We start from the raw sequence: 26,703 nt of genomic DNA, 5'->3' as shown, positions 1-26,703 counted from the left end.
AGTAATAAAGCCCACAAGCCATTAGCATTTTTGTGAGCCTGGCAGAGGCCACAGTGAAAGAAAGAGCAAAACAAAATCGCAGTTAAATATAATTTTCAGCGCTTAATGCCTGTAATGCAATCCATAACCCATTAACTGATCCATAAAACAGAATTGTCTCCCTTACCTCTTGCTTTGATACCTCATGGCATTGTCTGGCTGGACCCTGGCACTGACTATAGGGAGGCTGATGGGCAACTTTAAGCATCAGATAATCAATCAATTGCTCTCTAGAAGGGTGTCTTGCCACAGATGTTTGGGATGCAGCATGATGGATTTGACTATAGTTTGCCTGAGGTCTTGGAGGATGACCCATCTGCCCATTCATCAAAGGTATCTGAATAAATGAAACATCTCTGAGTAAATGTTTACACCAGCAAAAATATCTTTTGATTTACTCAGATGTTTTGTTATAAATATTTTAATATTTTAATATTAAAACACAAACACTGTATTTTTAACGTTAGATTAGAATGATGCCTCCTAAATGGCAAATCTATTCACTTTCATCTGGAATTGTTCTTATTGACAGTCAAACTCTAAAGTGACTTACAAAACATTTGAGAATTTGCTAATGTATTTCATGGTGTCATATCTATCAGGGATGCTTCATATCCAGAGAAAATGTAGTGATGATCATCTAATTATTACCTCCTACAGCACTTTTAAATAGAAGTGCTAGTCAGTTGAATAAGCAGTGTTGACAAAAACCACAATAAATTAATACAAACAATAGAAGATAGCAGAAAGTTTAAAGATGGTGAGAATAAAATCAAGTTCCTCTAAACCAGGGATATAACCACAATGTTGGTACAAAGTTGCCAAGTTTAGCCAGCCCTAAATATTTTTAGGCCTTTCAGTGAGACAGAATACATGTGGATAATTTTTTCTGTGACTGGAAGTTGAGCATTTTAAGCAGCCCCAGCTATCACGGTAAATGGTGACAAATGCTACAAATTGCAGTACAGCAACGTTTAGATGGCCAGAGGTTCCTCCTATTGACTTACTTCCAAAAAAGACATACAAAACATAACCAGCTCCTATGGCTTAAAGTAAATTGAATTCTTACTGACTAATTCAATAGGTTATTACAAAAGTACTGAATTTTTACATGGCAGCAGCTAGAGCAGAGTATAATTAGATATGTAAAAAAAAAAAAAAAATCTTTACTGGAAATTAACCATATATGAATGCAATGTTACTTTAAGTGAAATTTAGGTTTGTTAGTAATGTCTCTCTCATATTCTGTGGTATAGCTTTGAGGATAAGGTTAAAATCTTTTGCTTCAATTTTAACATTGGAATGGTTAGTGCTCAGATGCCCATTTACTACATTCTGTACTGTATGTACTCTGGTTCCTGCGGATGTTCCTCTTCACCTCTGTCTTTTTTCTGAGCAGTTAGTGTGTTTCTACACAAAGTAGTTGAATGCAGTTACTCTCTGTACTCCCTATGTGATGCCCAGAATTATTCATCAAAAAGAAGAAAATGCTAGAAACTGCTGATTTGCAGCTTGCCAGCTGGTATCCCTTTTAAAATGTTCCTCATGTAGGGGGATCTTACCTTCAACTAATCATTTATCAAAGCAGCATATAAATCAATCAAAATAAATACATTAAAAATCCTGTATGTCCACACTATATATTTAGGTATCACCATGTATAAGCTTGGATTAAATATGTATTGGTCTTATTACCTCATAGGATTTATGGACATTACACTATCCAGTACACTAAATCTCCAGTCAATGCCTCCTCCAAGAAAATCTGTATCAGGCAGTTTTACTGTCTCTCTAAATCCACTGAAGAATAAACTCCTTGAGCCCTACTGAAGGCTTCGGATTTAGTCTACGACTACAGCACCTTGTAATATAGGTATGATAAGTTCCCTCACTGATTACATCACTCAGTTTAGCATTGGTGGAAAATATTTTTCATCACCAGTTTTTGTTGTTTAAATTTTGTATACTATTATTTTTTTTCTTGCCATTTAACTTGGGAGTTGGTCCATGGAGGAACAATTCTTGACTTAATCCTTTTTAACCAGCATTTCTAGGACACTCAGCTCTCTCTCACTTCCCTCACTTCCCCCATATCAGTTTATAACTCATCCAAATGCTGCTTAGGCTCATCACCTATCTCTGATATTTAGCGTATTGCTAATTTCCTTAAAGGTGTTATTACCTATAGGTGGTTCAATACTGGCAGCAGGGCTTCCATCCATGTACAACTTATAAGAAATAAGCTGTGACTAGTTTCTGTGCTCTAATTAAGCTAAGGACTGCCCACAAACCAAAAGAACACTTCAAATCCTGCCTGCTTCCCCCTCCTGATTCCCTTATTAATTGGTAAGAATCTGAATAGCACTTAACCTCCACTGAAGGTGAAAAATGGCAGGAGAGCTGTGGTTACCCTCTTCCTTTTTAAACAATGTCCAGCCTGCACTTGCCTCCTCAGATCAGCTCTCACAAACCCCTTGGGATTAACCTACACTGGCCTTGTCCTTTTCCCAGTTGGGTCACTTTCCCCAGCTAGCACAAAAGCAGGCCAGTGCTTCATTGCTTCTAGTCCTATTGTTGACTGCCAGTCTGTCTTTTCAACTCCATTAGCCAACACTGGTGTCATAATTATAGTGAAATCCTTCACCAGTTGACAACATTTTTAAAAATTTGAATAACTTTAAAAATTAAATAAGTAAAATCAGGGGAGGCAGGGAGGTAGTGCACACCACGGACATACCAGTACTAATGGGGATTAGGTACTAGTGCCCATGGACATATTATTTATTCATTAGTTCTCATGGGCATCAAATATCCACTTTGGTCCTACAGTACAGTAAAAATAAACATAATAACTTTATACTTTATACTGATATAACAATGCTTAACCTAAAAGAGAGGAACAACCTTCCAATCTGCTCCTAGCAGCAACAGCAGAGGAAGAGAGGTTAAAGCACATGAGCCTAAAGGTCATAAAATTAGCATTTAAACATTACACTGAAATAACTGCATATTCACATGTGATTAATGAATCATATAGCTTATTACCTGCACAGGAAGTTTTTTAACTGTATCTGGAACAATCTCTTTGAGACCAAGTGTGGCAGTTGAATAGTTCTGCTGTCCAGAAATGAATACATCCTCCTCTACTGGATTGGATGTTTGGGGGTGCTAAAAATAATACATAAAAGCATATAAACATTTATGCTATATACCAAAGCAAGTTATACTAAAGCTACTGATATTTAATCCAAACCCTAAAATGGAAATATTAATTCCACTTTCTGAAAAATAACAACACTTAAAAAATAGGAAACTATTCATAAATATGGTTCTATTTAAGAATTTGCAAACTTAAACACAAGAGCATTTTATAAATATTTTTCTATTAGATTTAGCCTTTTTTCTGAGTTCATGCTGTTCACCAGTTTGTTCCTGTGTTTTGCCTTACAAATTGTGTCAACCATTTAGTCTGTATGAATAACTCTTAATAGCATCTTTGCTATATATTTTTTCCTGGGAACTGTAATACAACATGGTCTTGGACAACTGTACAGATAACAACTACTATTATTGAACATGCTGTTCAATCACTGCTGCTCTTGGTATTTCAGTCTAAAATAAAAGGAAAATCCTTGAAATGTGGAATGTACCACCTCTATTTTATACAGGGAAGCAATGTAGGAAATAAAGAAAATTAAAGACAAAAACAATACAGGAAGAATATGGTTCTATTAAATTGTAGAAGTTCATAGTTAGTTTCCCCATTGGAATTAGACAGTAAAAAAACAAAGGATGACAAACCAAAGAGACTATAGAAATAGACATGATGCAAGTTTAAACATTTGCAGAGAACCATAATATGCTGTAAAAACTATTCTAGTGCCAAAGATGGAAGAAAGGTATGGTATGCCAATAGAAAGGAGATGTCTGCCTAGTCAGTGTGATGGAGGACCAGAGTGCGAGCTGGATTTTTTTACCCAAAAGACCGTATTTTTTAAGTGCTGTACACGGAGAAGCAATCCAGACTTGGAAATACACTATATATGGGAGGAAGGAAGCATGCAAGATAGTCACATTCATATCTGATCAATAAAATGACTGAATTTATCTCATCAGACAAACACACGAGAAGAAAGTAAGTTCAACCTTAAACATACTGGAGTACATCCAATATTACAAGAAAACTTCTGTTCATGTAACAGAACTTCCTTGTGCTACCCTATATGGGCTCCAGATCTGTTCCGGGGTGTCCTCAACCATCAAGAGCAGATTTAGGAGAATCATAGAAAGATGTGGTATAGATGAGAATACAGTCCATTAAATGAATTATTAATCAAGAAAAATGATAGACAAATCTTTCTTACAAATACTTTAATCTGTGAATAAAAAGAATTTATAAATTAAGTTCTGTTACTATTTTTGTGAATCATACAGCAGACTTGTACTCTTGGCTAATACTTATAACTTTGTAGCCCAAAATAGCAGTCCTTTTTATAAGTTTCATCAGTGCACAAAGCACTATTTCTTGTTTCTTGAAAGGGTTCCTTGGTAAAAGGGTATAACTTAAAAATTCAAGAGTAATGAATACAAATCCTAAAGCATCAGTGTGAGCCAGCAGAAACATAAAATATCCCACTCCAGTTTATTTATTTAAATTATTATATAATACTATAGGCTGAAACAGAAACAATAAATTTATACTAAATTTAAGCAAAGATATGGGCCAAATATTTTTCCACATTGAAAATTTTCTGGGGTCAAAATTTTCCACTACATGTATGTTTGGTCATTTCAAATTTGTATGATTTATTACTGTTAAATGTCTATTGCCCAGCATTATTTTTACTGAAATGCTAGAAACAATTTGTCTGTATACTTCAAAGCTTTTAGTTTCTCTGAATCTACTTCCAAACTTCAAAAATAAGCTACTTTTTTTTCACAAATAATACAGTCCAATTATTAGTGCAGACTCTAGATATTGACATAAATATGTAATGAAATCATATTCATTTGCATAGGAAAACTTTATGATTCAAAATTTTCCAAAAACTCACAATTCAGAATACATGATCCATTTGGACTAAAGAAGATGCAGAATAATCCAAGAAAGTCAAAGCAAGAGGCTATAGATGTTCAGAGTTACGGCAATGCTAAACAAATGGTAGTTACGCCCTGTCCCCAAGGCGCTGCCAGAGTCACATGATCAAAATTTGGGCGCTTGACAGCCCACCCACACTTACAACCGCAGGGGCGCTTCAACTCCCCCCACCCATATCCCCCCTTAGCTCTGCCCTTTTGGCCATCCTGCACTCCACCACCTCTACTGGCCCTGCCACCCTGCACTCCACTGGGCCTGCCATTCCCAGCTAACCTTCGCGAGGCATGCCCAGCCTGGCCCTTCACGAGGCAGCTGCTGGCCAGGCTAGGCCTTCTTCCCAAGGCCATGCACGCCCTTGTCCACATTGCGCACAGTCCTTGCCCAATTTGAAAGCCTCACAAGGCCGCACACAATTTGGACAAGGGCACGTGCAGCCTTGGGAAGAAGGCCTAGCCAGAAGCTGCCTTACAAAGGGCCAGGCCAGGTGTGCCTTGTCAGCAGCAGAAGGAAGAAGACAGAGAAGGTCAGCTGGGGGCAGGAGGGCCGGTGGAATACAAGGCCAGCGAAGCACAGGGTGACCAAAAGGGCAGAGATGGAGGGGAGATAGGCAGATGGGGGGAACTGAAGAGGAGGCAGTACCTTACCTTACTGAGGCTTGGGACTGGGAGGGACCAAGCAGGGATTGGCTTAAATCAGGGTGAGTCCTCACCTAATGACTGGGTGGGATTCAGTTAACGACAGCAACCAGGACTGCCAGGATTGCTGTCACTAAGCAATGAGATCACGTGACATGCTTTATGACCGCATCACTTAGCAGCAGAAATTTCAGTCCCAATTACCATCATAATCCGAGGACTACCTGTATCTTTATACTTCAGGAAAATCTTTTAGGTTATCTGCCAGTATAAGAGATAATTTATTCCATATATAAGGTAACCCATAGAGTAAAACATGTCAATGAATATTTTAAAAATAAGAAGATGATCTGCTGTTTGGCTTTCCTAATTGGACACCTCAGAACAGAAACTGCAGTAATATTAAGGGAGCAGGTGGATTCTTAAATTATTCTTAAATAATTACCTTTTTAAATCATTACAGTAATGAATGAAATCAAACATAATACAGAATTCCACAAATCACAAGAATGCACAGCTTTAAAGACATTTCCAATTTCTTTTCAACAAACATGTTTTTAGGAATGTACTCACACGAAGAACAGGAACACCAGAATTTCTTCCGTCTGCAACACTCAAAGCAACATTGCCTTGGCTGCCATGCAGATCCCTAGAGCTGCCATAGTAAAAGTTGCTAACTGGAGCATAATTGGAATTAAAGGACCTTGACAGCATGCTCTGAATAAAGAGGGGACAGATAACAGAGATTAGTGCAGCATGCATAAATCACAAGACATGTTACACACAGAGTCAGTACAGACACAGATTGCATATCATGTTATAACACCATGCAAACAAAGGATAGTCCCACTGTGAATACAAAATCTTAGTTACATGCCATGTGATTTTTCACAATATAACTGAACATGCAGTCTGACATAATCCCCACACAAATCACATTATAAGCCCATTCAAATGATAAAGATGGCCAAGGAAAATAAATCCTTAGCTGTCATATTTTAAATGTCTACATACAATTAAACTGTTAATACTTTTTTTAAGAACAGTGGTAGCACTTCCCAGTGCTTATTATGATTTTCCAATGTTTATTATTACTTTTATAAATAAAAGGCATAAAAATAACAGCAACAAATTTTAGGCAATTTTTTTGCAAATTTAGCTGTCCTGAGAAATAAACCATGTGTGTTGTAAGAAATAATAATTGTCCCTAAAATAGACCTTTCAAGGAAATCAACAAAAATGAACATAGCTTCAAATCTTAATCATTTTACACTTCTTTCCAACATGTTCTCGCCCAAGAAGGCTGATTTATTTGAAGCACATGACTCTTCCTTTTCATCAAAATCAAGACAGAAAATAGAAAATAAAAATTACAATAATAAAAGCAAAGGAACTTAGACAAGCTGGCTAAAATATTAAAACACTTCCATAAGAATTAAGAACATTCTGAAAAAACATTAAACAGTAAGGTGGAAAATGTTCTGAAATCTATTTAATAGCTGAATATTCAAGAGTCTCTCTGCTTGGTCCCAAGGAATTGCAATTAGTAAGCAATCAACAGAAGACTGTTTTCATAACCAAGAGAGGCAATTTTCCATTACTCTCCATTTTCTTCTAGAACTTGGGGCATCTCTGACACTGGAGAAGGCAAATACTGTAATATGGGATTGGCATACTAAACTGGAAGAAATGAGACATTGTACAGTAATTTCTGAAGAAATGGTAGATAGCAAACTGAGGTTGTAGATTCCTGAAGTTATTAAACAGATAATACCATTTCAAGACAGAGTGTGACTGAAGAAGGCTTTGGATACATTAGGCTTATATGAAACTCTGAAATGACCTTATCTTTGTGAAAATGCAAGAATGGTGATCAGCTTGTGGCACACACAAGCTGCCAATGTATTGAGCAAAAGATAGCAAGAAGGTAGCTTTAAAGATGGGCAGCTGAAGATCCACAGCTGCCATAGGTTCAAACAGTTTGAAAGTTGAACAGGAAAAAACAAAGTTAAGCTCTGTGGAGGAACTGGTAGTTTAATTGACCTTGAAAACCCCAAACAATGGTCCACTTCAATGTAAGCAAAAACAGCTGACAAATACACATATTAAAAAGAAAGCAAAATCAGAGACTGGAAAATTGGGTAAGTAGAAAAACAAGTTAAGGAGCAGTAAAATATCCATCCTAAAAGCAAAAACAAAATCAGAATAATGAACCCTTTTATGGGCATACTTCTGCTTGGTTTATATGAGCCATTCTCATGATACTTTGGACATCAGTGAAGAAATGCAACAAGAAATACATCATCCACATATAGAATCTTGAGAATAGAACTGTTAAAGTTATAGCTGTCACATGGTCAAGAAGATAGCTAGTGCAGAAATGGCATAAGCCAGCTTAGGCAGACACAGAGTCTTCTATGGATGTAACATCTTAGCTTTGCAGGAATACAGAACAGAAGTGGGATATCCATAAACACATAATTTGACCAAGAGATCCACCAATGAGCCCAATGTCTATGTATATCTGTTTGACAAATATGAGTCAGTGCAATGGCCATGCCTTTAACTAAGATTCTTGATGCACTGGTAAGAACTGAGGTCCTTCAGGTACTGAACAAATTATGGCAAAATGGACGGGTCCATTTTTTAAGGCCTGATAGTAACACAAAAATAGATATCCGGAACCAGTCTTTGGGACACAGTAAATGAAGGATGATTTGAAGTGTTACCATCTGGATGAATGAACTTAGGTGTTATAGAACTAAGATGGGCTGCAGATCTTCATGCTTTTTCCCCAGAAGGCAAGAGACACAGGAAGAACTGAGTTTATTAGTGTAGCTTTTAGGCTACAGTGTGGAGCATCATTAAAAGGAGAAACCTGACAGAGTTCAATGGATGGATGGATGGATGGGAGTGGTCTTTCCTTTCCAAGGCATGTAACTTACAGCGTTTTTCATCCAATGGCACTGAGTGAGATTTAATTTCAGAAAATTCATATTATGATGTTCCATAAAAGATACAAATAAAAAGAAGTTATTTTTTCTTATTTAACATGGTAGATATTTGATATAGGAGACACAGATATAAGTCAGTGCCAAATATCTTTTTGTCACTTTTAGTAAGGATGCTAATAGATCCCCAAACTGAAAAACAAAGATCTTCACAGAAAAGTAGTGTGATTATCTCCATATGTAGCACCTCTGCTATCTTCAGTAACTACTCTGAATATTGATTTCACATCTCTGATGCTGAAGCAACCAAATGGTCTCTAATTAGGTGGGTTTGGAGAGGAAAAAGAAAAGTTATTCTAAGGGAAAAGAAGAACTGGACTAGTAGTAATAGTAACAATAAAAATGAATAGCAGTGTGTGGTTAGGGTGGGCTACAATATTCATCAAAAAGCTGTGATTGGCTGCAGTAACTGATGGGAAGCTGAAGCTATGGCAATGACAGGTAAAGGAGGCATTGGTACACCTGGATCTACAGGAAGCAATGAAATAGAAACAGTAGGAAGATTACAGGGTCATAGCCACAACTTCTGAAAGCCAACAAATTGTGTAACTAAACTCTTCTTCTTCTTCTTCTTCTTCTTCTTCTTCTTCTTCTTCTTCTTCTTCTTCTTCTTCTTCTTCTTCTTCTTCTTCTTCTTCTTCATCATCATCATCATCATCATCATCATCATCATCATCATCATCATCATCACCTTTATTGTGACCAGTCAGAAAAAAGTAAAACAAGTAAAAATAAAAAGATATAAAGATATAAAATATCTTTTGGACCAGAACAGATGCAGATAGTGCATATACAGGTGCAGAACTGAGCAAACCAGGAAGATATATACAAATAATGGTCAGATAGTAGAAGTGACAAATAGAATTCATGCTCTCTACCAGGAAATCTCTTCAGGATATAGTAAATAAAAGTTGCTTGAGATCGCCTGGAGAGAGCAATGAAAAAGCAAATGGCTCAAAGACTGAGCCATCCCCACAAAGATGTATAAGTTGATGAAGGGGAGTATTTTTGTAGCACTCCAACATGACAGCAGAACAACCACCTGGCCAAAATGAAAGCCCAATGGAATTTCAGAACTATGCTAAATGAAAGGTAGGAGGTTGGCACCAACCCATTTGAAAAGACCACACAAACTGCAAGACTGGGAACCAGATTTAAGCTGAGAATCAATGTCCACAAATTCTGTTTAAAAATATTTCCAGTATTATCAAAATCTAATGAGCAAAGCATCTCCAGAGAGAGTCCTAGGGAGTGAAGCTTGCTAATCACCTTTTAAAAACAGGTTTCTGTTGTCTCTGAGAACCAGTGGAGCAAGAGCCAATGTAGAGAAGATAAATTTAGCCAAAGGTTAAAAGAGTTGATACCAAGCTCTAGCATGATAGGAAACCAAGTCTGCCTCTAAGCAAAGTGCAATGTTTTAATGCATCTTGGGACTGTAAGGATGGTGCTAATAAACTTAATGGCTTCAAGGATGTCAATGTTTCTAAATGCATAGACTTGAACACCATATTGGAGCTGAGAGATTAATTTGACTACAAAGACCTTGCCCATAAGGAAATATTATATTGATTTTATCACTGTAGTTTATCATGACCTATTTTGAAGTGAATCTGATTGGTTATTACTGTTGCTTCTTACTGGGTTCATCCTAGTTCCTAAAACAAGAATTCTTGAATGTATTTATGTATTCATGTATATTAGGAAGAAGCCTCACCCAAATCTATAGCTATAAGAAATGTTTTGGGTTGGTTTGTTTGCTTAACTGTTGTTATTTATGGGCTATATTGAAGTAAAAAATTGTTTTGCTTGCTTCCTGCTGGGCTCAGCATGGTGATTGTGTTGCAAGTATTGTTTTAATTCATTTCCATTATTTCCTATGCAAATTTTTACAAATTTTTTTTTAAATAATCCCTAGAGTCAGTCTTTGTGTAGATTAGGTGATAGCACTCGGCCTGGCCTACCACCCTATTTATATTTGTGGTCCTAAAGTAAAAAGTGAAGGAAGAGGGGATTGCTTTAATCTCTCCGTATGCCCTATGATATAAAACTTGGAAATATTTTGCATGCTTAAGCCAATGGAACACTCAAGACATTCCAAATTTTGCTCCAAATACTCAGAACATTCTGGCATGGTCCATATTGGATTTTTTTTTTAATCCAAAGGATAATTTGGATAATTTCATTCCAAGGATTTTTTTTTTCTTGCTTTCAATCCCCTAATAAAGATACTGCTGGGGGAGGAAACTAAAATAGATTACATAGAGAAAGCACTTTGCAGATCGAGTGCAGACAGGGAGAGAAACTAAATACAATATTGTGCATGAGAGAGAGAAAGAAATGATGCGGTTATCCATCAATAATCCCCCAAAATTCTGAGGAGGGATAGAGGAAAAGAAATTTGCCATTCAAATCTAGAGCAAATAGACTTTCTATCAAAAATTCGCTAAGGTTTTTATGGCAGCCTAACACAGTCTCCTTATTAATCATGGTCCCTCAGAGTTCTTACTCATTCTGACATGCTATTAACTGGTTGAAATTAAAGCAACATTTTTAAAGTCCCAGTTTACACACTGTGTTTGTGTATTTTACTTACACTGGGTGACTTTCAGCCAGTCACTCTCTCTCAGCTCAACCCACCTCACAGGGTTGTTGTGGGGAAAACAGAAGGCAGGAGTATTAGGTACATTTGCCGCCTTCAGTTATATTACAGGTAGTCCTTGGTTAATGTCTGTAATTAGGACCAGAACTGCCGTTGCTAAGCAATGCAGTCTTAAAGCACAATGTCACGTGACCGCATCGCTTAGCAATGACAAACCCAGTACTCCCTGTTGCCGTTGTTAAGCAAGGACAGGGGGTTGTTAGGAGTCCCAGGCGGCTCACATGCAGGTGAGTGGCTGCTGTCGGGTGGGGGAGGGTGCACAGGTGGCCACTGCAGCTCAGTGGGGTAGCTGCTGCCGGGTGGGAGAGGGTGCAAGCAACTCACCAGAGCAACTTGCAAGCTTCCCTGCTGGCTTCCCCATTGACCTTGCTTGTGGGAAGCCAGCAGGAAAGGTCACAAATGGTGATCACATGACCACAGGATGCTGCAACCGTTGTAAATGAAAGTAGTACCTGAAACATCCCACACTAGAAATAAGTATTCAAAAAAGCATTCCTCCACTCTAAAAGACATGATATAATTGCTGCAGACACACTAGATGGATGCTGGCCCCAGCAGAAGAGGTCAGTATCAATGGATGTGAGCTACATGATATAACTGTTTGCATTCCATAATATATCTCCATATGTATATATACATACTCGATATATATACAACCATACATGGACAAGATAATATATCTCCATATATATATTCATACTCCATACATATACAGCCATACATGGATGAGACAAGAGAACCTGGAATTAATGGAATGCTACTACGACAGTAGATCTAATGAAAGGGATATATGAAACATATGAGGGAACTATGGATGGACAGAAAACCTACATCCACACTAACTGAGAAACAGCTAGTTACCCAACACTTCAACGGAGTGAAGAGGAAGCTGCTTTCACAACTTGAGATAGACCAACTACGCATTACATCCTGGACTCAAGATGACCCAGAAGAACAACTAGATGTGCAGCCAACACCTGAAGCTGGAATATCACTACTACCCCCTCCATCACAGAGCACAGCAGCTGATATGAGGCGTAAGATCATGGATAAAGTAGGTACAATCAACCCTCGAGACCAATTACCAAGGCTCAGTGGAGAAGTACCATCACATAGTACGCTAGAAGATGCCAAGAGAGCTCTCATGACAATCCCTACTACCACCTTAACTCAAACCAATGAACTGGTATATGCTACAGCTGCTGTAATCCTGGAGATGCTTGGCTACACGATCAAAAAGAACAGCAGCACATACCCCCCCACCCAAAAATGAGGTTGGAGGTAAGTTCAAGGCAGCTCAGAGAGAAGTTTTCAGCTGGTGAAATTACAGAAGGGTGTGGAGATTATGGCTTCTGAAAAAATACAAGAGCCTAACTCCAACTGAAGCCCTAGAGACTGCTAAACAAAGGCTCACAGCACTGGCTACCAGGCTAAGGAGATACACTAGAGAAGCAGAGGCCAAGAAGATAAATGCCCTGTTCCCCAAAGAACCATCCAAGGTGTACTCCCAACTGCAGTGCAACAACACAGTAACAGCAGAGAACCAACAGCAGAAACTGGAAGAACATGTGGGACAAAGAGAAGACACATAACACCAGTGCAAAGTGGCTGGAGGACCTGAGAAAAGATCACAGCAATCTCCCAGAACAGGAACCAGTCACCATCACAGTAGCAGATATCCAACTGCGGGTCAAGAACATTCTAATTTATTTATTTATTTATTAAATTTTTATCCTGCCTTTATTATTTTTTATAAATAACTCAAGGCAGTGAACATACATAATACTCCTTCCTCCTCCTTTTTTCTCCACAACAGCAACCCTGTGAGGTTGGGCTGAGAGAGAGTGACTGGCCCAAAGTCACCCAATCGGGTTTCACGCCTAAGGTGGGACTAGAACTCACAGTCTCCTGGATTCTAGACTGGTGCCTTAACCATTAGACCAAACTGGCTCTCTATGTGAAACGTTGGACAGCATCTGGCCCAGAAGATCCACGACTACTGGCTAAAGAAACTAACAGCAGTGCATGAACGCCTAGCAGCACAGATGAGCCAGCTCCTAGCAGCAGGCTCCCACCCAGACTGGCTAACACAAGGAAGGACACTGATGATCATGAAAGGCCCCCACAAGGGAAAAGCACCATCCAACTACCAGCCAATAACCTGCCTCCCCACATGGAAAGCCCTATCAGGCATCACAGCCGCCAAGCTATAGGACCACATGGGCCAGTACATGAGCACAGCTCAGAACAGCATTGGGAACAACACCAGAGGCTCAAAACACCAGTTGCTCATAGATAGAGCAGTCGCCCAAGACTCAAGATCTAGACAGACCAATCTGAGCACAGCCTGGATTGACTACAGGAAACCCTACGACTCAGTGCCACAAACACAGATCTGTGAATGCCTGGTGCTATACAAAGTCAACAGGACACTAAGGACCTTCCTCAAGAACTCAATGGGACTGTGGAAAACAACACTGGAAGCCAATTCAAGACAGCTCACACAAGTGGCCATCAAGTGCGGCATATACCAAGGTGATGCACTATCCCCACTGCTGTTCTGCATAGACTTGAACCCCCTCAGCCAGATAATCACAAGGACTGGATATGGATACAAGTTCAAGAGTGGAAATACCATCAGCCACCTCTCTACATGGAAGACATCAAGCTGTATGCTAAGAATGAACAAGACATCAACTCACTGATCCACCTGACACAGATCTACAGTGAGGACATTGGGATGTCATTCAGACTGGAGAATTGTGGCTGAATAGTAGTAAAGAGAGGGAAGGTAGTTAAACCTGATGAGGTGGAACTAGCAGTGGGCCACACAGCAGACATACAGACCAGCTACAAGTACCTTGGTATCCCACAGTCACATAGGAACCATGAGGAGGAGGCAAGGAAGACAGCAATATCCAAGTACCACCAAAGGATAAAACAAATCCTGAAAAGCCAACTCAATGGGAAGAACATGATCCACACCATCAGCATATATGTCCTACCGGTCATAGATATCTGTCAGTATAGTGAACTGGCCAAAGGCGGACATGGAGGCTGCTGATGTGAAGACCCAGAAGCTCCTCACAATGTATGGAGGTTTCCACCTCAAGTCCAATACCCAGAGACTGTACACCAGCCAGAAAGCCAGCAGGCAGGGTCTGCTGAGTGTCAAAGCCACTGTCCTGGACAAAACCCAGAGCATCCAGCAGTACATCAGTAAGATGGCACCTAAAGATGAGCTGCTGAGAAAATGTCTGAGGCAGCAGCAGACATGGGAGAAGTTCAAGCACAGGAAGTGTCATGGCAAGACAAGACCCTGCATGAGATGTACCACTGACAGATAGCTAAAGTAGCTGACACTGGGAAATACTACCAGTGGCTGGAAAGGGCTGGACTAAAAGACAGCACTGAGGTATTGATCAGAGCAGCACAGGAACAGGCACTAAGCACCAGATCCATAGGAGCAGGGGTCTACCATACTAGATAGGACCCATGTGGCAGACTGTGCAGAGAGGCTTCCAACGAGTAGTGGCAGGGTGGAAGATGCAAGCAAGACCAGCATACACTGAATGGCATGACCAAGTAGCTGGCATTATATACAGAAACATCTGCAGTGTATGGACTAGACCCTCCAAAGTCCAGATGGGAGATTCCACAGAAAGTCATGGAGAGTAACAGGGCCTGTGGAACTTCCAGATCCAGATGGACAGGCAGATACTGGCCAATCAACCAGACATCGTGGTAGTAGACTAGGACTAGAAGACAGTGGTTGTGATAGATGTAGCGGTGCCAAGTGACAGCAACATCAGGAAGGAGTATGCGAAGCTGGAGAAATACCAGGGCCTGAGGAGGAACTAGAGAGGATGTAGAAAGTAAAGGCCAAAGTGGTCCCAGAGGTGGTAGGAGCACTTGGGGTTTTGACTCCTAAGCAGGGAGAGTGACTCCAACAGATCCCAGGAACAACATCAGAGCATATAAATTTAATAAATTATTATTATATAATCAGAAATATAACCTTAACAGAAATTGTAAAATAATAATAAGAAACAATTAACCTTTAACATTACTCTATGTAAAGCTTGTGAACTTAGCTACTTTTCAATATGCTTAAATATACAGTGGAAGTATTTGTTTAAATTATTTAGATAAAGGTTTTTACGATAACCTCTTGTAATTTCTGTTCTACAGATTCAATTAAAATTTCCAAGAGTATAGTTTACAAGAGAGCAGACCTTCAGCTATTGACTTATTAAAAACATCCTGAATTAATGTACCTTTATTTGCACAGTTTCCTGTATCAAACTGCTAGTGTACAAAGCTGAAAGAAATGGATAGCTATAGCGACATCTTTTGAGGGCAAGTGGGCCTGAACTAAACACTTTTGAGGGAAAATTATTTCATAATTACAACTGTTATATCTAACAAATAATCCCAATTCTTGATGTCTGGCAGCCAAAAAGATAATTGATTTTTTGTAAGCATGCTCACTAATATCAAAGTCTTCAGTGTCACCCATGGGGCCAACTGAGTCTTACATTTAACAGCTTACCATATCAGCAGTTTTCCTCTAATCCTCTAGTAAACCATCTATTTGATCAGAAAGCTAGAAAACACAAGATTTTGTGACCATACTTTAACTACCCCCATATGGGGGGATTGGAAAAATGTTGGGAAGCATCAAGTGGGACAGTAGAGATCAATACAGAATTAATATATGTGCATGGATATATAGAGACTGGGAACAAAAAACAGCCTGATGAAATTTTTCATGTGAGCTTTTACAAAGGTTCTCTGTTGAAAAAACAAATGATTAGTTGATTTGAACTTACCCTAAGATTCAAGTTTCTGTGTTTAGTAACACAGTATACTAAATATATTGCCACTTTCCTAGTAACCCTGGAAAAACTGAATCTGAAAAGTTGCCACATTTGTGCTATCAGCCCTCATGGAAGTAAGTATATATTTGATACGATAATTTTTGTTTTGCAAGAATGTATTATCAGCAAAATAATAACCACATCACTTTGGTAGCATATTAACCAAGTTTTTATCTCTGTATTTCAAATATGTTGCTGAAGATATCATTCACTTAGATGTGATAAATATTAATTTTATGGCAATAACCTTGATGATTTAAGAGTTCTTTCTTCAAAACAAAGCATTATAATAAATCATCTAGCTGGATATTTCTAAAGCTAGCTTACCTATTTTATGAACATGACTTTATATTAAACAAATTATTGAAATTTCAAACCAAAATATCACAACCATGCATCCCTTAAAATGGCGGCCTTTTACTGGCTTAACAAGGAAGAGAATGCTGAAGGAAAGGTAGTAAAACTGCTTACCTTTTCTAACTTTTTGGCCTCTATGTGCCGTAGTACTTGTTCCCTCCAGTCATGAGGAACTTTATTTTTTCCTGGGGGATCTATCAGAGAGTATTCAGAATTAACTCGTGGATTTGTTCTTTTAGAAGGACTAGTCCTTGAGTAATTGAAGTCACTGACCGACATAGTTCTCTCTGGTATATCATTTGCTGAAGGGCGGGCACTCTGAGGTCGTGGTACATTTGGTCCATCAATGCTATGTGTTCTTGCAGAAAGAGGTCTCTGTGGCCCTGACATTATTGGTGGGACTCTTCCCACTGAATGCAAGTCCCTATACGTTAAATAATCCCCCTCAGGAACCAGAGGACGCCGTGAAGATCCAGAATCAACATTCATTGAAGCAGTAGAAGAAACACTACTCTGTCGCTGAAGAGTATTTCGGGTTGCTCCAGAAGGATGCCTGTCATTTGGGGAAACAGCCCACATTTCCATATGCCTACCACCCATCCTTTGGTGCATATTATAGGCAGCACTAGCTCTAACATTGTTATGGTTAGAGAAATTCATGTTGGCTGAATGTTTTGCAGAAGTGCAGCTCTCTGCACTATCCAACCTGGGCAAGCGCTGAGAAGACAAACAGCTTTGTTCAACTACAGAATTTTGTTTCTGGAGCCACAAAGACTCTTTGGGTACAATACTGCTACTATATTGTACATTATATTGAGGAGTAGTGAATGGCTGTGAAGAATTCGGCCCTTGCCCTCTAACTGTATTGGTATCTTCAGGGTTATGATTCAAATCAAATTTAATCGATGTTTTTGTAGATATTAAATCAGATGATGATGAACATCCAGGAAATACTTGTAATGGCTGGTCATACAGGAGAGTAGCTGACTTGCTCCGGACTATATTTTTTCCATCTGGAGCCATACCTGCTGATTTTATTACTGGACTGGGGTGCTGAGATCCACTCTCATTGATAATATCACAGACTTTTAGAGTACCTGTCTCCATGTTAGTTATGCTATGGGATTTCACAACTGGCCCACTCCTCTGTGGAGACAAGTCTTCAGTACTTTTTGAAAGACACATTTCTGAAGAAGAATCAGTATCAATGGTAGCACTTCTCTTCAGCTCTGATTTTCCTGCAGAGTGTGGCATACCTTCAGAATGTCCATTGATATTATTTATTGGACATAAGTTTGAATATTTATTTTCATTTTCCAACTGTTCAATTTCTTCTTTTATATGGTCATTTATAAAGTCTTTAATTGATATTTCTGTTGATTTTATTTGATTCACTACATTTGATTGTATTCCCTCTTCAGTTAATTTGCAGATATTTCTGTTGATCTGATGTAAGTTGTGAGACTCATCAGTAGCACTGTTTAGCTCAACACCTTTCTCTATTAAAGCTAATCTCTCCTCAATATTTAAACTGAATTCAGAGAAATTTGTAATTTTATCTTGAGAGTTCATTTTTTCTTCTATCGTGGCATTTACTTCTACTCCATTTTGTAAAAGACTATTAGAATTTTCATCTTCTTGCCTGTAAAATAAAACATTGATAATTTCATAAATAAGGTAAGAGCAGCTTTATAAGGATGCCCATATTTGATAAACACATTTTAAAAGAAAGTAGAATTGAGCCAGATTTAATCATTCAGAGACAAATGAAATGGACTTAAGATCCATTAATTTCAATACATTTCACCGAGATTTGCACAACTTTATACTGTGACCATGCCAAGATATAGTAAACTATTGTAAACACTCTATAATCAGAAAGCATATTATACTATCAGTTTAAAATATTGTTCAAGGGTTTATTTTAAATCATCTGATTGTCCATTTATTATTTTTATAAAAATAAAATAAATAAAATAAAATAAAGAACAAGGAGACGTCACAGAAGAAAATGTTTAAGAATTTCTGACAATATACATTGTCTCCTATGAAAATTATTTATTTGACCATATCAGCTTCCCTGATACTGTAAGGCAAGCAGAGGGAGCAACATCTTTTTAGGCAACAAAAATAAGTAATGAAATAGGTATCAGATAACCAAGAAAAGGGAGAGTTATACAACTTATCTAAGGTGATAATGGAAACAGGGATGATGGCGTTCTATTCAGTCTTCTCTAACAAACAAACACACAAACAAAAAAAAAGCTGTGTTCTACCAGGAAATTGTGAATTGCATGATGAAGGGGCAGACTGAAGCTTTAGACTAACAAACATTGTTAAGGAATATCACTTTATTTTGAATTAATTTAAATCTTCAAAACAAGATAGAGGAACCAGTTAATGGCCTAGCTGAACCCTTCCCTGAGCAATCCTGGAGAACTGGTGACATGCCAGATGGCTGGAGGATAAAAAATGTTGCCCTGTCTTCAAAAACAGGAAAAGGAATATCCAGAAACTACAGGTAGTCCTTGTTTAACGACCACAACTGGGACCAGAATTTAGGTCACTAAGCAATGTGGTCGTTAAGCAAATTATCATGTGACTGCTTCACTTAGTGACTGCAATCCCAGCAGTCCTGGTCGCCATTGTTAAGTGAATGCCCCAGTCATTAGGCGAGGCAACTTCCTGCTGGCTTCCCACAATCAAGTCAGTGAGGAAGCCAGCAGGAAGTTGCAAGCCCCAGGTGCTGCTGGGTGGGAGAGGGAGTGAGGGGTTGCATAGGGGTGAGTGGGAAGGTTGGTTAGGGGTGTGGTACAGATAGGGTGCGCAAGGGCCTCAGAGCTGCTTGGATTTTCAGCCCGAATTGAGAGGCTTCTGAAGCCTCTTCACTCCAGGGCCAAAAATCCTTATTGGCTGAAAATACTGCTTGGATTTTGGCACGGCAGCCTTTTTTCTTCCCTTCTTCACAGTGCAAAGCGAGCCCCTCCCCTCGCAGGAGCTGCAAAGAGGGCTTTGCGCTACAAAAAACAGGAAAAAAAGGCTGCTTTCGGCTCTTTTCCCCTTCATCACAATGCAAAGCCAGCTCCATAGGGCCTAGCAGCTAGGCCAGGCACGCCTCATTAGCAGCAAGAGCAGCAGGAGCAAGGAGACGGCAGCGAAGGTCAACTGGGGCAACAGAGTGCAGGGTGGCAGGGGGCCAAAAGGGCAGAGATTGGGAGGGTGATAGGTGGGTGGGGAGAGTTGAAGCACCCTTGCAGTTTCAAGTATGGGCAGGCTGCCAAGTACCCAAATTTTGATCACGTGACTGTGGGGGCACTGCATTGGTCGTAGTTTTGGGCACAGGTTGTAAGTCCCTTTGTTCAGCACTGTCATACTTTTGAATGGTTGCTGAATGAATGGTCGTTAAGCAAGGACACTTGTACGCACCAATCAGACTGACATTAGTATTCAGAAAGATTTTACATAAGTTCATAAAGAGTTAAGTCTAATAGCATCTTGAAAACAATGCAATGCAGAGCTTTGTCAAGAACAAAATTGCCAAATTAATCTTACTGCATTTCTTTGACTGGGTTACTTTGTTAATGAATTGTAGGAATGAGGTAGCTATAATATACCTTGATTTCAGTAAAGCATACAAGTGCCTCATGCCATTCTGATTAGCAAGCTATTTAAGCATACTAGATGGTTATGACAAAAGTGGATACAGAGCTGGCTCACTGAACAGGCCACAAGGATCGGTCTTAAGTTTTCTACTCTTCAATACTTTCATTAATGACTTGAATGAAGAGGTAGAGAGAATGCTTATTAAATTTGCAGATGATACAAAATTGCATAGCACAGAAAAAATGGAAAAGGAAACATTTTATCATTATTTCAAATAGTATTACGACATATTATAATATTTCTCAAACCTGATTTTGGTATTGACAGTCATGGTAATTTCTCTGTCTGGAGAACACAATGATGCTTCATGGCTACTGTCAGTATTTAGAGATTCTGAATCCGACATTCGGGAAGGAGAGGAACAATTGCTATTATTCTGATTGCTGTTATGGGTGGGATCATCAGACGAAGAATCCACTGCTTTACCGTCGTCTGAAAATAATTTATTTTAATTTAGTATATTCATATTACTGCCTCATGCAAATGTCCATCTATAGTATGCATTCAGTTTAAGTGAGACTTTTCCTAGCCAGTAAATATTAGAGACTTTGTGACTCATCTGGAGGAGCACTTCCTGGACTTGAGTAAGGCCTCCTCCAAACCTGCAGCTTGAAGCACCATGTCCTCTTAAAGTAACATCCACCAGAACTGCCAGTGGACCGGCAGAAAAGTCATGATAGCTTGGCAGTTTGGGGAATAGCTTAGAGAAGGACTTCTATTTTTTTTTGAAGAACATCTCTGAGTGACTCATACAACCATACTGAATATGCTTAACTATCTAAATAGTTGATTTGAAGTTTGAACAGGCTGAAGAAACAGCATTTCTCTACTCTGGAATTATGCTAAGCGTACTCCCTCTTCCCAAATGGTTCCATAAAGTTCTCATTTCATAATAAGTCATATTTATTTTGTAACTTGCATGACTTTACTTGGAATACTCAGCTCTATGCAAAAATACTTGATTTTACTTGAAATATTCAGCGTGGTGCTCTGAGTACACAGGAATATATTTTAAAAATTGTGCAATAATCAGACAGCAGTTTGTTAAACAAAAACATCTGACCCTTCGCAATGAAAATATCTGACAAACTCTTTGTTCAAATCCTACAGAATAGCAAATGCAGTGAAGAACCCTTTAAAAAAAGGAATAGGAATTTAAAGCATAAAACAACAGACAACAAAGCTATAGGGATCACGAACACAAAATAGTAAAACTTTATCAAACTAAGATCTAACTATAATTGTACTTATTGATATTAAAACCACAAAGATTAAGATAATGCAATATAGAATAGACAATAAAGCAGAGAAGCATAAAACAAACCAAACAGATAATAATCAGCAGATCAAACAATTTAGGCTGTAAATGATAACAAACAGTTGTAGATTTGGCTTATTTAGTTCAGTCAAAAATCAAAGATGTGGAAGAGAAAAAGATTGCAAAAATAAACCCAAATAATAAGCACTGAAATGGAAGAGGAAGAAAACTGGAAGGTGGAATATAGGCAACAGTGATGAAACTAAATCTAAGCACACAGCACCTGGGATCTCATTTGTTTTCTAGCTGCAATCCCAGGGACAAACTACTGAAGGAACATAAGTAAATAATATATGAGTATGAATATATTTTTTATGCTGCTTCTCAAGCAAAATTCTATTTGCAACATTTCATCAGAAAAAATATAACAAGAGTAAAATGTGTACTTGGTTTACAATATTGTGCTTAAAGCAACAGCATATGAAAACAACTTAAAGCATATATTGTGTAACCATTTTTCAAGACTGTAGCCACGTGACAGATTTTAAGCTTAAATTATGAACACCTTAATAATCCGTATCAATTAGTCATATCAAAGAACTAGATCTCTTTTTTTAAGGAACTTATTACTGAATAAATGCCTACCTTTTTTGCTACTGCCAAGTGCTACTACTTTTGGTTGGTTAATGGAAGTTTCTATGAGAGGTGGTCTCATTTCTGCTACTTTCATTTCTTCATCAGAAGATAGTTCTTCTGATTCCTGTCAAAGGAGATGCACCTCAAGTTTGTCAATGTAACTACAATCTATTTAAACAGCCTCTTAGATTCACACAAACACCTTAAGGGTTCACCACAATAGCTGCTCCTTAAAAGCCATATAGCTGTATTTGGAAAGCTGGGCTTCAGAAGACAGTTTGCCACCCAAGACTGTAAGGATGTTACCACAATGTTCAGTGGATGCTTTAATCTAGGCTAGTAAAGTACAGAATGCAATGAAAGATGTATTTTCCATACTAAATACTAGTAGTAATAGTTTATAGTATATTTGGAAATTACAGTAGTCTAATCTGGTTAATCTAAGGCTACATAAATGAAACATTTATTAGACCTGACTTCTTTTAGATTCAAAATATTTCTAACTAATATAAATTCTCACAAAGTTATGAAGCTAGAACAGTAAAAGAATAAAAGCAATAGCAGCAACAACAGCTATATACATACTTTATCTGCACAGAAATAATAAAAATATATTTTTAAAATTTGTTATCACAATTAGATAAATTATTCATTTATTCACATTTATTCACATTTACTATTCAGTAAAAATACTTGGTGCTGGTAACTAACAAAACAATCCTATGCATGACTACTCAGATGTAAGTTGCTTACAGTTTTGGGAAGCACGTATAGGATTATTTTATTTTTGATATGCGTGTATAGGATTACTGCATGAAGTATACCTGGGAATTTATTTGTTGTTTTAGATTTATAAAAAATATAACTATTGAAAATTATATTCCTTATGCTTTATCCAACTGTAGTGCCACTTGATGATAGAGAATATGGCATAGAAATATATAAAATACCTCCAGAGTATCTTCATGGTTAACAATTGGCTTCACGTTTTCTGTGATTTTAACTTGAATCTGTGAGTTTCTGGTACTGTTCTCATCATCCGATTCATTAGGTTTCTGCACACAGTTTCCTGTAATATTCTGCTCATTTTCCATTTTGCTTTTCACTGGAGTAATTTCTGAAGTCTAAATGTTAACATTGTAAGAAAAGAGATTCCCATAGGGCGAAGCCTCTTATGTGTACTAAAGATAATGTGCAGATATTATATAAGTGACAAAAATCAACATCCTCCACCTCAGTAGACATTGATCTTGATTATCAGATAAATCTAACCACCTGTAAAGTATTACTGACTCCAGGCAGGCAGCAGCATATCTTGCTACATCTCAATAATTCTCTGTGAGCTTTCAGACAGCAGTGTGGGACCTCACTTGATAGAATTAGCAGAATGGGTCACAAATAAAGTGGGACTTACTGCATGTTCAAGTAGATGAAATGAAAAAGCATCACAGTCTAGAAAGGAGTAGTATAAATTCATTAAATCCAAAGTCTGGCTCCTGCCCCTTTTCTGTCAGCCCTTTATAATGTCATCCATACATGTAAAAAAAAAAATCTAATATATATATATATATATATATTTTACAAAATTGTGCTATTAATTAAAATATAGTCAAAATAAGGAAGAAAAAAGCTCTTTTGGTAACTGAAAAACAAATGAGAAAAAATGTACTGTTCTGTACAGGTTTTTTCTGTTTACAACATATTATCATTTTTTACTGCTTTGGTATTCTGCACTTACCCCAAAATGCTTACAGCAAACAGGTCTACTTGCTCAAACCATATTACTACAATGAGGTAGTTTGAATTTGTTTTCTGAATTTCAGATATATGGCCCTGACCCAACCTATTTCTGCAAATGTGAATAATTTATTTTATAATAGGGCATTAACTAAATGGAGGAATGGGGCCAAAATTCAATCAAATCCAAAAATGTTTTGGTTTTTATTTCAAGGATCAACATTAACAAGAACGTAAGCTACCTCCTATTTCCTGAACAGTGGCTAAGCCATTGGTATCAATTACTCTCATTCCAGACTAGGAGTTGGGAGCGCTCCAAGATCCTGCCCAAGTCAGTGTGGTGGCTTGGAGCACTTACATCCTTCAGTGGATAATCTACCGGCTTTGCCCCTTCTTGAAAAGAGCTGCTCTGGCCACTTATTGATGCACTGGTTACCTCCAGGATATATTATGGCAGAGGACACTCTATTGGGGGGGGGGTGTCTTTGAAAATGTTCTGGAAATTGTAGTAGGTTCAAAATGCTTCCATTGGAGTACCTGTCACGAGTATATAACAAATGTTTTGGCTAAGCTGCATTGGCCCTCAGTTACCTTTGGAACAAAATTCAAGGACTCTGTAATTACATATACTTTCCTATATGGCTCAGTCCCTCCTACCTGGAAGAATGACTTCTTAAGTATATTGCTACCTAGAAGTGACACTCTGCAGAGAAGGGCTTTTTGTGTGTGCCAACCTGGAAAAAATATCTGCTTGTAACTGGGCTAGGACTTTTTCGGTGACAGCACTAACACTTTGGAATTTCCTGTTTTGTTACCAGATTTTAAAAGCTATTGTCATGTATCTTTATGTATTCTTAATTGTGCTGAGTTTTATCACTTTCAAGCTGTAATTGTCTGAAGCTTGTGCATTATTTTAGATTAAAAAAACATTTGGATTCTTTATTGGGTTATTTTATTCTTGATTGTTACTTATTGACTCTATTGTTAACTGCATGGGCCAGTCTGGAGGCCGAGACTGTGAAACACGTAAATAAAAAAAAAAAAAAGCATTTATCTCTAATATATCTATCTTGGATGAACATCTTGTAAAGTGTAGAGAATGTCATTTATAGATTTCTTTAAATTATCTTCATCATAATTTATAGTATAAATAAGAATTATACAGTTCAGATCTTAGTAGCTCTCAAAAGTAATTAGTTATTTTGTGGCTAAAAGTTAGATAATTTCAAACAGAACACTGAATCTAACCTTTACTCCTATATCCTTTACTGAAACTTGCTGGCTTTCTTGCTTTACTTCTTTATTAGTATCTTCTGTGTTTTCTTCATCTTTTAATCTGTGTACTATTGTTTGAACTGTTTTGACCATATTCTTCAGCTCATCAGGATAAGGTGTTGGATACCTCTTCAAATTACCCTCCTAAAGAAAATAAATAGACTTTAAAATAAACCAATTACAAATTGGAACAAGGACTGTCCCACATTCTGATCACTACAGTAAGTAACAACACTCACAACTTGGTCAATTCCCATTTGGACTACTGAAATGTGATATACATGAGGCTGTCCTTGAAGACAACCCAGAAGCTACAGCTGGTCCGGAATGCAGCAGAGGACACAGTGTTGGGCACCCCTTAGTTCGCCCGTGTTACATCCCTGTTCTGCAAGCTGCACTGGTTCCCAGTTTCCTTCCAGGTACAATTCAAGGTGCTGGTTATCACCTTTAAAGCTCTACATGGCACAGGGCCAAGTTATTTGCAGGACCACCTCTTCCTGAGAGTATCTGCCCATCCCATCAGACCAGATAGGGTAGGCATGGTAGATTACCCACCTCAGCAAAATATTACATCCAAAGCATCTTGTGTTTCATCTGCAAAGGATGAAACTTAATGAAGAATAACAGAATAAATACATACTCTAGGCGGTGCTTCTCTTTCATCTTTATCTTCATCACATTCAAAAGCCACCTGAGCACGCTGTTTCCTTTGCTCCTCCCACAGTGAAGGATTGAAACTCTCATTATCAGATATGAACATAACTGAATAAAAGGAAGGATAAAGATACTTTAGAGCAAATAAAGTAATTCACACAATAGATAGCATTTCTTAATAACCTCCTTAACAAAACAGATTGCATGCACTATAAATAGCTAACTCAAGCCCCAATTTGAAATGAAGTTTCCATTTTAACTACCACCTGGCAACAGATAGTCCAGATATGATAAACTTTACTGAAATCAAGATGAAAAGTATTTAGATCTGAAAACTCAGATGATCACTTGATCTTGTTAAAAAATGAAATAAAATATTTATACTAATTGCTCTAAGTATCATTTTTAGCTTTCTTTATAACTGAAAGATTGCCATGAAAATAATCATTTGTTTTTTCAAATTTGTCAATTTGGATTTTGGACTAGATATTGCACTCAGACTATCCTAAGGGCTTCAATTATCTAGGCTTATAAACAGTGATGAGAGAAATTATACACAATGAATCTATTCATATCCACATCCCAATTATGAAGACTTGATAAAACATAAAGTAATTTATAAAATTGATAATGTGGTTCCATTCCTAATGGATTCCAAATGGTAACCATTTCAGGCAGTTTCCAATCATTTTGCAAGGATTTCTTCCATATGCACTTTAATTTGCATCTTGTTTTTTTCTTTTATATGAGACAGTAGATAACAACTATTACTAACTTTAATCTGAGCCATGTCTTCCAACT

General features: G+C 37.9%; 1 protein-coding gene across 4 annotated transcripts in view; it reads right to left on the bottom strand.

Annotated features, from left to right (window-relative positions):
- The window catches only part of ERBIN (erbb2 interacting protein), a 107,807-nt gene that overhangs the window by 7,432 nt on the left and 73,672 nt on the right, over positions 1-26,703 (bottom strand). The window contains exons 16-24 of one of the 4 annotated variants that reach the window (XM_088130370.1): positions 25,889-26,010; positions 25,222-25,392; positions 23,187-23,360; positions 22,246-22,360; positions 20,591-20,774; positions 16,794-18,321; positions 6,346-6,489; positions 3,085-3,207; positions 167-376 (exon numbers count right to left, since the gene is read on the bottom strand). In XM_088130370.1, the coding sequence (XP_087986496.1) occupies positions 167-376; positions 3,085-3,207; positions 6,346-6,489; positions 16,794-18,321; positions 20,591-20,774; positions 22,246-22,360; positions 23,187-23,360; positions 25,222-25,392; positions 25,889-26,010 (2,771 nt within the window). The remainder of the gene's footprint in view (positions 1-166; positions 377-3,084; positions 3,208-6,345; positions 6,490-16,793; positions 18,322-20,590; positions 20,775-22,245; positions 22,361-23,186; positions 23,361-25,221; positions 25,393-25,888; positions 26,011-26,703) is intronic. The other 3 variants (XM_088130372.1, XM_088130371.1, XM_088130373.1) reach the window with 3 other exon arrangements.

This window comes from Python bivittatus, unplaced genomic scaffold, assembly GCF_059951505.1.
Source record: "Python bivittatus isolate LINGU-HERP-01145 unplaced genomic scaffold, Pbiv_v1 ctg000850_np1212, whole genome shotgun sequence".
NCBI lineage: Eukaryota > Metazoa > Chordata > Lepidosauria > Squamata > Pythonidae > Python > Python bivittatus.
This window is presented reverse-complemented; position numbering and strand designations above follow the sequence as displayed.